The sequence below is a fragment of the Lissotriton helveticus genome, chromosome 7 (assembly GCF_964261635.1).
Source record: "Lissotriton helveticus chromosome 7, aLisHel1.1, whole genome shotgun sequence".
NCBI classification, from domain to species: domain Eukaryota; kingdom Metazoa; phylum Chordata; class Amphibia; order Caudata; family Salamandridae; genus Lissotriton; species Lissotriton helveticus.
In genome coordinates this window covers 451429245-451444183 of record NC_136068.1, presented here as the reverse complement: position 1 = coordinate 451444183, position 14939 = coordinate 451429245, and the positions used below count along the sequence as shown (strand labels likewise).

Here is a 14939-nt window from a genome sequence, read left to right as displayed (position 1 = left end):
AAGACATTGTCATTTACGTCTATAGCTCTAACCCGTGCAAATTCGAGACCTATTGTAAAATCATGCAAGCTAATATATGTGAAGGTCTCTGCTCATTGGCTGGGGGTATGACAATGGTGATTAAGTTGATCAGTGGCTAACAAAAGCAAGACAATGAAAGGCTCAGATTAGATGAATAGTTTAGAGAAATGCACCAGCACCAAAAAAAGGGGGAAGAAAGGTGTCTGAGAATATGTCAGTCACAACAGCAGTCCCAGCTCTAGCTAGTTACTCTAACACTTTACACTGGTATTGCATGTATGTATGCATAGATATTTCTATAATCTGAACTTCAGAAATATTGGAGTGTTGATAGATGGGCCAGCCCATCAAATAATGAACTCCATTTGGGCAGGGCAGTGGAAGCATGTACTCCACTGACCTGGTAGCCATACAGCTCACCGTATTGAGGGATTTCTGACAGCCTGAAAATCCCATAATAGGTTGTAGGACTTCAGTCAATAATATTAAAAGTTGGGGAAAAGTCCAGCTGGCACAACTGCAGGGTCAGCTTTGACAGCGAAGTGAACAGATTGGTTGAGTTTTATTGCTGCAATTTCACACTGGTTCAAGAGCAGTTATTGCGCAAGAGGAAATTCTTGTTGAGTTTTCCTGTAGCTGGATAGTAATTTCTTTATTTTTTGAAAATTCTTTTTATTGAGTTTTCAACACATTTAAGATCACACTACTGTATCACTGCATAGCACTCCATCCCATGCCCCCCTTGCACAACATCCCATTTAGTTCTGGAATACCATGAAGTAGATGTCAGTTAAGTCTGCTGTTACCAATCCGGTTCACTATAGATGGATATGTGCCATGGACAACTGTGCACTTTCCACCATGAACTTCCTATGGGTGGCCAGCTCTGGGTGTTTTGGGCTGTACTTTCCACTGTCCCCAGATTCTATCATACTTTTGTGGTTACCCTCTGGATCTGTACACTGCTTCCACAGCTAAAGAGCAGTTATACCATCCTTCTTGGCTACTTTGAGATTGTGGGGGGCCTGCATCTCCAATGGCCCGCTTTGTGACGTTTAGCAAAAACACAACTGGTCCCAATCATCAGTTTTTGCCCCCTTACCCATCCCATCCCAGAAATACTTCCATGATAGCCAACGTGGGATTGTGTTCTATCAGAAGTCGGCATACCCTTTGTAGGTTAGGGTATTGCAGGATCCAGTACACCTGAATCACCTGGCATTTCCATACCACATGCATGAAGGAGCTTCTGGTCTGTCCATAACGAAAATATTCAGGGCAGCTGTCCCTCCCCATCCTTCACAGCCTCTCAGGGGTTTAATATTTTCTTTAACCTGGTCTAATCTCAGGTGAGGCAATATTACCCATTTTCGGCTGCCATTGTTTACCTTAATCCATTTGTCATCATCCAAGGCCTTCAGGTCTGACTCATATCTTTCCTGCAATTTGTTTAGCCGGTCTGGGACATTTAGCACCAGAATTCTGTATAAGCAAGATCTGCCTTTCCTACCAATAGCTAACACCATGAGTCAGATTTCTAATGGACTGTACTATTGTGAGCGCTGTTATGTGGCCTGTGTGCCTAACCAGTGCATGTCCGCACAGTAGGTGAATAAACAACTGGGTTCTCTGTAAATCCTCTTTAGCTTCAAGTTGGTCGTAGAACATCATATGGTATGTCTGCCAGATGTCTCCCTATTTACAGATCCCAAACTTATCTCAGGGCCCAGCAGCCCTACCGTTTCCGTTGGGCATGAACCCATGCACAACAGCTTCTTCTTAGTAGGCAACCTCCAGTTAATCAATGGAATGGCTGTAACGGCTAAAATGGCTGGAATAGTGGGCAGGAGAAACTCCCCATACAGCCAAAACTCTGGTGCTTACCCGGTAAAGGGAGTCTGCTTAAGTTTCGTGGCTGGGTCCCCCGGTCCCCAAAGATCCAGTCATTAACCGCCAGCAGCTGAGCTGAGCTGAGCTGCCCAGTATTATAGTCTGATATCTACTGCCCCTAGTCCGCCATCAAAAAGGATTGAATGCACTCCTTATGAGAGATTCATGGCACCGGTCCTCCCTACTTGTAGCTATTGATGTTGAACTGTAGGGTTGTAAACCAAAGGGTAAGGATTTTCGGGAGGTAGTGTGGCAAAACATGCAACAGCTGTGGCAATGCCACCATTTTGAAGAGGGCTATACAACCTCATCATGGAAGGAAGCAACTGTGGTCTCAATCTTTAAAGAAAGGTGCAAAACGTGACCTGGCATGCCAAAGGCCCATTTAGTTGATAGATGCCACAGATAAGGTTTTGGGCAGAGTCCTCCTTGCACGCTTGAAAGATTGGGCAACAGAAAATTGGATTCTGTCCAATACTCAATATGGTTTTAGGAGAGGGCGGGGTACAACTGAACAATATCTTAATTCATCTTTAATCATTAATAAGCACAGAAGGTCCTTGAAGAGTTCTATCCATCTGGCCTTCATGGACCTATCTGGTGCTTTTGACACTGTCAACCGAGATAAATTATGGGCTATGTTGGAAGGTATGGGTGTGGAAAAAGCGTTAGTAACCCTACTCCCCAGTCGTCACTCCGGTACAACAGTCATAGTAAGATATGGCAATAAAGGGGAAAAACACATACTTAGATGCCTGTCAGGTTTTAGCACATTACACAGAAAAGGTAAGTAACTTCTCATACTTGGGCAATCTTTTTAGCAAACTGTTGAGATGGGAACCTCTTTTAACCATAAGGGCACAGCAGACAAGTAGGGTGATGGATGCACTATTCCGTTTTGCTTCTAAATTGGGGACAATTTTTTGTCTTTATTGCATTGTTCCTAGGGAGCTGGGGGTCTTGTCCTTTTTCCTGTTTGAAAATTAATAAAAGATTTAAACCATAAATTGGGGCACAAGCCTGTGAAGGAACTAATTACCCTTTATAGCCAAATGTCTCTCTATTGCCAGGTATGGAGCTGGGGTTTGGGGCTACGCTAAAAACCAACAGTTTGTAGGAATCGAAAATAAATTCATGAAAAGATTACTGATGCTCCCAAAAAGTGTTCCTACCTCTTTTGCCATACAGAACTTAACTAGAATTTATGGAAGACCGTATAGGCAGTGCCCCTTTTCTTCTATAGGCCAAGATAGGGACCTCTGAGGATTTAATACTTTCATGTGATGTTATTAAAGATTCCCAAAAATCAGACAATGTTTTAAAGGTTCCATGGTTTTAATATTTAGAGAGGATTTACCATGAGATTGGTCTGGAATACTTTATTGAAAACCCTGAAGGAATTCCTCTATATGTCAAAGGAGTTTTCAAGGAGGCATACTGGTCCAGGGGCAATAGGCTTATTAGTTACCAACATGACAATATTGGAGTCCCCTGTTTGCTTCCTGCCCCTGCACAATGTTATCTATTTATTTCTAATAAGTTCCAGTTCTGATTTTATCTAACCAGGTCCTGTTTATGCACTGTGCACTTTGTTGCCGGCATTTCCTCGCCAAGGAGGGTGATCAAACAAGGTTATGCTCTGCCCATGTGATAACGTCTCAGTTTAAAGAACTATGGACTTTGTATTATTTTGCACATTGTATAAATCAGAGAGAACTATATTTCTGCTGCCATTACTAAGAAATACTCACTCTTGCTCGTATTGATGGTTTTAACTTCTTACCGTCTTTGGCTACGGCTGAAATCTGTATTGCAGTAGCTAATTACATAAGAGACTCCATTGCGATCAGATAGCCTTAGGAGTAAAATCTGTACAGAGATTTTACCTTTTTATGATGAATTGTGTATGTATTGTATTTTAATCATATTAATTTGTAAATCTTTTCATGGTTCTCTGAGTTGAAATAAAGTTATTCTTGATTTGACTGGCTCTATACTCCATTATGATCGGGGGGAGATCTATCTCACCATATTTCCCTTAATTTTGCGTGTCAACGGGGTCATATTCCTGTCCCAGCTTTCCTATGGGTCTCTTGTGTTAGAAATTGGGTTTCTGGTTGGCAAAAGAATGCAGCCTGTCCAAGCAGAAGCAGTAATCCTAGTCAGGGTAAGCTAGATCCACACTAAAAGATAACCTGTGTTCACCCTCTGGTAGCTTGGCACAGAGCAGTGAGGCTTATATAAAGAGGCAATGTGTAAAGTGTTTGTGCAACACACAAACACACAGCAACAGAAAGAATACCCCACAAAAAGACTCCATACACGTTTAGAAAGACTAACACTATTATAAACAAAACAAGACCAAAATGACAAAAATCCAATGTATAGAAGTTGAGATATTAAATGTTAAAGGAATACATGCAGTGAAACGCTTAGAAGCAAGTAGCATTAAAAAAGTTACTTTACATCGTGCTGGACCGGGTCAAAGTCAACGTTCAGGCTGACCACGTGGAAGGGCAGGCCAGCTACAGGTCCCATGCAGGACCAAGTTATCAAATTACCTTTCCTGGTCACAAACAGTTAGATGAGTCGATCTGTTCCACGTAGTGATGGCGATGTGTCAGTTCGGAAGATGGGTGCTTGAGTCGAGAGGTGTTGAGTGATGTGCCTCACCAGATTCTGCCACACAGTCGAGGGGATGCCTCGATCTCACCAAGCTGCAGTGGCGGAGATGCGCTGTCCGATGCATTAATCTCTAGAGGCAAAGTGCTGGTTCAAATGTGATGTGGCAATTAAACTCCAGCAACAGTGTTGATCGCCGGTTCTATTACACACAGACAGGAGATGCGCCAAATTCCATGTTGCAAGTATCTGGGCCACTTCCAGTAAGCTTCAAACAACAAAAGAGTGTAAATCAATAAATGTATAGAAGCACAAAAGGAGAGAAGATGAGTATGCAAGTCTTATTAGATTTGTATAGGAAGCCCTTACTCACCACCCTGGTTGGTGACATGCTTCATTATCGGGCCCACCGGGAGAAGCTGAATGCCTCCCCGGTGTGCTACAACGCCAGGATTACTGCGGAGCTGGTTAGTTGTGAAGATTATGTAAATGTGAAAAGGGTTTAAAAATGTCCAGATTGTGTCTCACATAAAAACTTTATTCTGTGGCCAGTCTGACATATTAAAAGCAATGTGTTTAGGAAACTACCAAGTTAATTGTTTGGCTATTTCCACTTAAAGTGGGGTCAACATGTTTCTGCCCTTGATGTGTGATTTACTGGGCATTCGTCAGGACCATGGGGAGTGTACCTCGGCTGTATGGGCACGCTAAGGCCCACCCTGACCAGAGGATGTGAAAGTTAAAAATCAGTGTAAAAAAAGGTGCAAAATGAACAAACCAACAAGTTGTGGGAAAATTACCTCATAATCAGAGGAACCTGTATAGTTTGAAAAATAAAAGATCCACGCCCCATAGGTCTCGGGAGGGGGGTGGAGGCGAAAATGGCACACCGCCTGCAACGCCTGGCACCCGTTCGATACCTGCGTGTAGCCTCTAACCGGACCACTTCCAGTAAGTTCAGGCACAGGAGCAGGGGTAAGGACTTTGATATCCCTGATTCTCAAGCAACAGGAGGCAAGCCACAAGCACCTGGAGATCACTTGGCGGTAAGGCAGAGTCAAGCTCTCCTTCAGCAGAGTCCGAGAACAGCAGACAGCAGGGCAATGCAAGATAGAAGCAGGCCTTTCAAGCTTGCAGTCTAAAATTAGTCATTTGAGCACCACAATAGTCCTTCTGATAGATTCAGTTCAAGATCTAGAAGTGTCTGATTTTCGGGGTGGGGGTCAAAGACCTAGTACTTATACCCAAAAGTGCCTTTGATGTGAGGGTGTGACTTCAAAGCAGCCCTCTGAAGTGCATGGATTCTCCTTTCAACTCAGTCCTGTCCATCAGGGATAATCTGTCCTTTTAGTGAGGACAGGAGACTGCCTATTCAAGTGACGTGTTGGACCCTCCCTTCCACCCCAGGAGACTGCCTATTCAAGTGACGTGTTGGACCCTCCCTTCCACCCCGCCCAAGCAAGGCCATCAGAATGCAGACATATTTAGATGGGTACTCAGATCCATCTATCCTTTATGTGTTGTGGCGGTCTTGCTTGAATGCACAAAGTGTAGCTGTCACCCACCCCAGACGTATATTAGAGACGGGCTGTCACGCACAAAAAGCAGTAAGTGCAATGTCTGATTTCTAATATTGCTGTAAATAAATAGAGCCTAAAAAGAGCCCGTTTGACTAGGGCCTGTGCAATGTGTCTTGCATGAGACGTAGTATTGTGACCTAACTCAACCCTAAAGTACCCAACTTTTCCCCCAACAACCTTCTAATCAACACTTCTAAAGAGGAAGCATCTGTCTCCCCAAAAACAAGCAACCTGAATAGGAACAACATACAATACAACATAGTACTCTATCAAAATAAAGAAATCACCATAGTCTTGTGTAGCAGGGAGTGATTTGCCCCAAGACAGCCCCTCTTTACAGATGCAATGTGTCTCTTCTTTGTCAGTGAATGAGAATAAACTTGTAGCTCTACATGGAAGAAAGGAAGGAAAGGGACCAAACTCTATACCACTGAATAACATCTCATCATCCACTGGTAGCGTCCCCTCCCCCATGATCACCAGAGCTCTCTGAGGAGGATGCCCTATGTCTGTCCTCCAGTTGTGACCACAGTTGGCCTCCTATCAGTCTGCTGAGTTTCCTCCTAGAGTGGGATGGTTGATCCCCTTCGGCCTCCCAAATTGTCATTGGCTCCTTAGTTGATATGGGCAGTTATTTCCTCTCCGCCGCTCAGTCCCAGAGCTCTTCCGGACTCTTAAACAAAATGGTTCTCCACTGATACATTACTTTCAGTTTGGCAGGGTACATCAGCATATATTGAATGTCCTTAGCCCTAACTTTTCACTTAACCTCTAAGAAAGATGTAAGAAGGGGCTGCACTTTACCTGCATAATCGGGGGAGAGCGTAACCATAGAGTTGGTGCAATGGATGTTGTTGTGCCTGCCGCAGGATATAGTCTGTCCATAAGGTACAGTATACTGATGGTAATGCCTCTAGGCGGTCTCCCTGGCTATGGCCTTAGGGCCAGTGCCCTGTGCGCCCTTTCCAGAATGAAGTAGGAGGATAGCTCACAATCCATAATGCAGGTTCTGAAGTATTCTGTGGGGAATTTCTCTCATGTTGCCCACCCCCTCTTTTCTACTCTGGGCCACCAAATCAGCTGGGCTGTCACAAGCCCATGGGGGTGCTTAAAATGAAAGGTGGTCCCTACCACTCCCCTCCCATGTGGCTGTATCCTCTCCCTTGCGAGTCAAGAGTCAATGCAGAGGTAGAGGTAAGTCGCTGCAGTGAGATTGCAGCTCCAGGTTGTGTCTGTTGGCGGCATGTCCATCTCCCGGCAGGTCGTTGTTTGCATAATAGGTTTCTCTCATCCCCGACTCCCTACATGGGCTTAGGTTGGCCAAAGGGGACAAGTGTAGCGGGCACCACATGGATGTTTGCATCCAAGAAAAGGTTGCCCCGTAGTTGGCTCAACCAGGCTGCAGTTTCAGTCCTAGCCACGTGTGGTGACCAGTCCATCTCCTCCACTCTAAGGTGCCCGTTACATTGTTACGGGCCACCACCTGGAAGTGAAAGCAGCAATGTGCCACACCTCAGCCACGCGCCTGTCTTCTCTCCCTCTCACGCTCCAGGAGTCGATGCAGAGAGGGTGTGCCACTGTGGGTTTACAGCTCCAGGTGGTGTTTGCCTCCCATCTACAGGTAGGCCGTATGCACACCCAGGCCATCGATTGCAGAAATTGGCTCTCTCATCCAGGGCTCCCTGGATAGGTTTGGGTGGGCCAAAGGGGGTGATTATAGGGCCCCTGCACTGGTGCCTGCAACTGAAAATAGGTCACCTAACGTTCGGATTCAGCAAGGTTCTAGGAGCTGGCATGTAGCTCGCTCAAAATGCGGCTACCATCTTCGGCTGCTTGGCCACGTCCTCCAATAATTTCTTTCTTGATTTCTTTACAATGTAGTGGAGGTGAGTGATCTGTCAATGGTAGGCGAGCCCTTTGGGAGCCAGGATGGTATCTATCAGATAAGGTAGAAACTGTATTGTTTAGAAAGAGCCATACAAGATTTCTTAGGTAATGAGCAGAGTGAGCACTTATGGTAGCAGCACACGTATACACTGCCAAATCACTATTATTCACTGTTACTGCATCTTTGATCCATTACTCACATAAGCAATATTTCACTCACACATATGTTCTGCTTTCAGGTGATGAGTACAAGGTGCTAAGGATGTGAAATGCCAAAATAGGAGTGAACATAGTATGCTGTTTCTTGTACATATGTTTTTTATTTGCTTGAGGTGTGCAGCCTTTCATGACTTTCATCTTCAAGACTCATGACAGTCTACATTTGTTTACAACGGTCTTGGTAATGCTGATCTTTTTTATTATATTTTCAGGATCCAGACAATCTGCTTGAAGAACTACCACCACCAGAATACAGGGATGACTTCCACATCCCCAACTTTTCACCGGAGAAACATGTAAGTTTTCTTTAAAATACAATACCATCATGTTCATGTGCCTTCTCTCTCAAATTCTGTTTCTTCCATACCATCTTCACAAACAAAGTACATCCACATGATATCACACGAATAACTTCCCATGGAAACTATCCTCCATTCTCAGAAACACAAGGAATTCTTTACGTTATTAACAAGGAGTGAATGGTGTAGCAACTCAATCCGTCTCTCATCCACTGGTACCCTTAGAGAGCTAGAGCTGATTTCTTAACTTCAAAGCTGGTTTTAGTGCACAGTGTAAATGTACAGAGGTGGAATTTATCTCCTGAAGGAAAAAGAGATTATTTAAAACAATTACCCTTCTGACTACTAGACTAACCTCTTCTGCTAAACAAAATACACTGGGGTTGATCCAATTTGTGGGCGAGCAAGGATCCATGGGCTAAAAATTCCCTTTCACAATAGGAGCAAATTTAGCTTTTTCTATCCTCACTTCTAGACTAGACAAAGGATTTGGCTGGCCTTGGCTTTACTCAATGGAGAAAAAAGCTCCTATTCCTTGGGGTCAACCATTTACTGGCAATGCCCACAATTTGAGTTTTTTCAGAAAAATAAGTCAACTGTTATACATGTTGTCATGTCTAAATAGCCTTCTTGTTTCCATTCTCTCTATCTACCAGCTTGAGGACATGATCAAAATGATGAAAAGCACTCTCAGGTTGTGCGAGTTCATACTTTCTAAGTAGGGTGAGGTAAGATTTTGATGCTTTTTTCCTGTCAATGTGAGTGAGAGTGTGAGTACTATCAGACTAAAAGGATCACACAACAAACCATCACTTATCGATAGGGGTCACTGGAATGTAATGTAAATGTAGGGTGGATTTGTAGAGAGCTGCTTGTCACCCGTGAGGGTCTCCAGGCACTTCTTCCATACAATAATGGGTTTACTATACTTGCCAAACAATCCACCCTATGCTACATAGTTTACAGTTTTTTTACAAATAAATGTTTTGCTAGTTTAGAAGAATCAACAATTACACATGGTGTTGCTCTGTGGCAAATGTTAACTACTCACCTGAATTTATCACCCATGTCTTATACTGGTACTAGAGAGGCAAAACATTTTGCGAGAACAGCATTAATATTTGATAAAACAGCAAAATAGTATTGTCACAGAATGTACTACATTATGCTGCATAATTTGCACTGTGTTCCATAATTTGGCCTTCCTATGTGTCTCATGAATAACAATATTGTGGGACGCTAATATCATTGATAAAAAAATCAAGAGACAAAATATCAAAAGGTAAGTATGTAAAGATTTTCTGTACCTAATTCAACATATGTGTACCAAAATACATATACATATATATTTATTTATTTGGAGAAAAGAATGGCAAATGTATATGTCCCTTTGTGCATTTACCCTTTAATATTTTGTCCCTCAATATTTTGTCCACAGTATTACTGTGTCACGATATTCTTGTACTAGACGTTCAAGAGTACAATCGGCCCTTCTTAGTCTCATAATTCCAGAGCCACTTATAATATAAGGACTTTGGTTACTGTTTTAAATTACATTACAGTTATGAGGGTTGAAAAGGAACGAAATACATAGGTTTTCAAGAGCCTAGGGAAATATGTAACCAACAATGGAACTAGCGAGACTGAGCGATCACATCCCATTGGTGCTGGAGGAGGAGAGATTTCGGGGTAGGGTTGTCCAAAGAACTCATCATCATAAAAGAAACACCTCTATTTTGGGGAAAATTGGGTGTAAAACCTTTTAGAAGAGAACTACTTTACCAATTCAGAGATTCATCATGTGAGAATAGAGCCACCAAGAGCTTAGCTGTAATTCCTCTATGGATGCTTTGTGGTTGCACAGAAGAGCAAAATAATTCTGCAAATGTGGTACAGATGCAAAGGGGGGCCCATGAGTAAGCATCGTTATCTGCCCCCTTGAGCCCGCGCAACACTGTCATGGAAACATGGACCGACTGACCTCTAGTTGGCAGTCACGACCGCCTAATTATGATGCAACCACACATGGTGCGGTCACATACTTACATTTCCCTATGGGAGCATGTGTTGTGGCTATAAATCAGCTGTAGCACAAGCTCCCATAGAGAAATGGGAGGCTGTGTTCCTCCCTGCACCACGTGGCAGGCACCTCAAGGTGCCTGCCACACAGTGCTGGGATCAACATGCCCCCTTGGACCCCAACCGGAGGCCGCAACAGAAGGAGCCCTGCTAGAGGCCCCCAAACAGGCTTTCCAACAGGCTTTCCATGTCGGAAGCCGGCATGGAAAGTCTGCCCCGGAAACCGTGCATCATAATTAGGTCTCACGGTTTTATGGTATTTATTATTTGAACATTTCCGTCTGTATTTGTCCATATTTCTTTTTTGGCCAGCTTATTGGTATTTATCCATATTTAATTTGTGTTGTTTAAATAGATGAGGTGATAACTGGTGTATTTATGCATTTATTTAACAGATAAATGTGGACTCATACTTAAATGCCTGTCAGGTTTTAGCACATTACACAGTATAAAATATAAACATAATAAACTCACATTAAAGAAATAGTGTAACAACACACATACATGTTGAGATATGCAGTAATTTAAGGACATATCATTGAGTTTTGTAGCTCCCCTTGCTGTCATTATGTACAGCTACTGGCCTGAAAGTGATTAATCTCAGCATGATGAATCACTCAAAAGAAACTAAATTATCTGTATTTTTCCACTTTCAAAAATAAATACAGACAGGGGAGGCAGTGTTTTCTGTCTGTGTTTATCTGTAAAAATCAGACAAAGCGGAAATCAGGGAACCCTAATCATAATATGGACAGTATAAAAATGCATCCATATGAATTAAGGGCCAGACTCCGACAGGCCGACGGGCTCCTTGAGCCTGTTGGAAGCCAGCTGGAATGACTGGCCAGTTTCATTTCCGACAACTGAAATTGTATTTATGGGGTCAATAGTGAAACCAACCATCTCGGTCGGAAAGCTTCCGTTTCGACCGAGATTGTAATCGACCCCTAGGACTGACATTTATCAGGCCTGTTTCACATTGGTAAAAAATAATCTGTATGATTCCAAAACAACAGGGTGTGACACTGGAGAAGACAAGAGGCACCTGCTGGAGTACAATATTGTATGGCAGCACATTATTATAAACTGCCTTACCTCTTGTCGTGTTTGAAGAGTAACAATCTCTTCAGTGCTGACTCCCCCGTCACCTTGGTGAACGTTATTCAAATTCTTTGCAAGCCAAAGTTGAACACAGAGCAAAATATATTTTATGAGCTCCTGGTGCCTCCATTGCTTGCTGGACTGTGAGGATGGGCAATTGCCTACTTGACCTATCTGACCTTGTACTTTTTCAACTTTCAGGTTTCAACCTACTTACCATTTCTTTGGCCTTTGATTCGACCACTGCGACTGATACCACTGACAAAATGTATTGAGGATCCCTAACCATCTGCCTTTCTCATAAACATTCGTTGCTGAAACACAATATCCCACCAGAGGACATCCAGAGAACCATTAGAAATCATTGAACAGTAAAGCTACACCAGCCATAGAGAAACATGAAGATTTGACTTTTGTGATTTGGCGAAGGACGACAACCGCATCTCAGGAGTATGGCTGAGGATCACTTTGAATGATAACGAAGCACTACTTCCCCCTGGTCTGGGGCTACTACATGAAATCATTCACCAATATCATCCATGAAATGTTAGTTCATAATAACGAGCAATACTAAGCAGTTGTTCAATAGTCACTGTACAGCCATGGTGAATTTTAAATTGCTTACTATTTGTAATGTAAATCTTACTGTTTAACATGTTTGTATTGCAAATGGTCTTATGCAAACTCTCGGAATGTGAACATTGTACATTATTTTATGTAATTTAATTTAATTTAAATGTTTTAAAAATTAAATCACTCTTGTCTTTAATGATGACTCTCATATATTCTTGGTTACATGACTGGCATAATCCTTCAAGACAGAGTTTCAAAACTAAGTAGGTGTGGGGCATGTTGCATCACAATGCGTCACTCTTGAAAAATCACTCTCAGCCATGTTTTTCTATGCAGAATTTAGGATTTGGATGGAACATGCTTCTTCAATCACATTCAAAAGTTTGAAACACAGAGACACACTGGTCTTTGTCTATTAGTTCGCTTGGCTCAGATCTGTGCAAGGGAAGTAATATGAAAAAAACAATTCTGTTCATTAGACTAATTTGTAGGCCTGGGCGGAAAACTCTGCTACCCTTGAGGAGTTTGTGGACTTTTTCTAACTCTGCACTCCGCATGGACCTCAGAGCTTCTAAAAACTCAGCATAGAGGTGTGCAGCAGATTCTTTCCTCTCTCATGGCTCGCCAATATTGAGTTAGGAAGAGCGAGCTAGGAAAATCCAATGCTAGACTATCTCCCGGCGAGATTTCTCATTGCGAGGGGTCGCGGTAGATCATTACTGCTCATGTTGAGAAACATGCCACTTGCATTGAGGAAGCTGCCACTCGAGTAGAACATCTCAAGTGGCAGAAGGATGCACCCTTTTGAGCTAAAAATCAGCAGTGCAACTTACCTCACTCCATCGCTTGCGGAAGTCCATGGAGAGTTTTTTGGTCACTCCGCAAACTCTGGCCAGGCCTCCTACTTTGTCCCTTGTTTACGAAAACGCTTATGCCAGCCATTAAGAATCTAGGAAACCGCATTTACACAAACCACTATAAAAATAAATTCCATGTTGATCACATTTAGGAATCTTCTTTGGCTATTCTCAACAATCATCGTAATTTGGGGTGTTCAACGGACAAAAAGAATCTTACTGTTTAAACATACATCTTTCTTAAAGAAATAAATAAAGGACAAAGCTAAAAAAGTGGATCTGTGCACAAGCCCCTAACTTGCATGAGATCTTTACCTCAAATTATTTTTTCTACTCCTGACTCATTCTAAGAAGGAAGATATATACCTCAGGTTCACATGACTTCTCTGTCACAGGTCAGAGACGAGATAATTATAAAACAAACCCCTGCCACTGTGTGTCTCAAAATGTATGTCTCAAAATTTGCTTGTTGTTTAGCAAAAGTGGGAGGGATGGGATCAGATAAGCAGGATGAGCGTTTGGTGCTTTTTATGGCAGGCTTAATACTGCAATCTCTGGAGGGATTTCTTTCCTCATGATGCCCCTCATTACTTCGTCTTTACTTGATACATGAAAACTCATGTCATATGGTATAGTGCCTCACTAAAGGCCTTTACTAACTGACTATTGGGGTACAAGTCTTGAAGGCCTAAGGAGATTTGATTGTGTGAAAATTGTCATAACAATATGATAGTGCTACTTTTATTCACTTAATCTCCCTGTGACTTAAAAAATGAATGTGTCCCTCTGTAATGCAACTGGTGTTCATGTGAGGAGCTCTGATACCTTTGGGTCAAGTGTGCCCTATATACAACTGAAAAGAAAGTGCTTCACCCAACAACAGGTTGCCAGGCTCACTCACCAAACAATGGGTTTTCATGCCGTTCAAATAGGAAACAGCCATAACCAGGCGAAAGTACAATATAACCCTTTCTCTCCTAAGGAGAGGGAGAAAGGCTTTCTAGAGAACTGGGAGCAGTACTTGTTCAAAGGACATCCCATCTGATGAGGTAGAGGCCATTCTTGGGTGGTAAAAAGGAGTGCAGGTGGTTTTACATAGCTTTACTGATCTGACAACAATGGTAGGCTTGAATTCACTAACAAAATATAATATTTAGTATTTTTCTTCTTTTATCCCAAATTTATTGTGACATTGTTAGTACTGGTCTTGTTGAGATGACTGTTGTAATACTTAGATAATACTAGAGGATAGGATTTAATAAAAACCCATTATATTAATTATCTATTGCCTGTATAATGAATTGAGTAGACACAATTGGGGTAGGCACATCATGGTTCCTCCAACTACTCTGTTAGGTGTGCTCACAAATGGGCTTTCTTCTAATGTGTATGGTCCTCGGGTACGGGTATGAGATGACTGTGTGCTTTCCCTTACCTGCAGTAACGCACACATATTCCTACAGCTCTGGGAACTAGCAAAACCTAGCCAGGTGTGCCTTTAGAAAGAAGTGATATGAACCAGTGGTACCCTATATTGGCCAGTTCACTGGTTGCTACAAATTTCAAATTTGAGTGACATACTAATGTGTTTGGAAGACCCATGTGTACTTATAAATATTCCATAGAATCAAGTCCCCTTATCCCTTAGGGCTTTTTAAGTGTAACAGATACAAAAGAAACCTGAGAGAAGAACCAGTACCTGAATGTTACTAAATTGTGGCTGATGAAGTAAATATTCCACAGAAAATGCACCCTGTGGTTACTATCTACTTGACAGGGAATAGAGATCCTGCTGACAGAAGAAGAGGTCT

The 14939-nt window shown here is 42.5% G+C and overlaps 1 protein-coding gene across 3 annotated transcripts in view; it reads left to right on the top strand.

The window, feature by feature from the left end:
- LOC144768594 (maestro heat-like repeat-containing protein family member 1) overlaps positions 1-12293 on the top strand; it is a 149150-nt gene extending 136857 nt beyond the window's left edge. The window contains exons 21-23 of one of the 3 annotated variants that reach the window (XM_078652389.1): positions 8432-8515; positions 9175-9241; positions 11900-12293. In XM_078652389.1, coding sequence (XP_078508515.1) covers positions 8432-8515; positions 9175-9240 — 150 coding nt within the window. In that variant the 3' untranslated portion in view covers position 9241; positions 11900-12293. Of the gene's footprint in view, positions 1-8431; positions 8516-9174; positions 9247-11899 lie in introns of all 3 variants that reach the window. The other 2 variants (XM_078652390.1, XM_078652388.1) reach the window with 2 other exon arrangements.
- The last annotated feature ends 2646 nt before the right edge of the window (positions 12294-14939 follow it).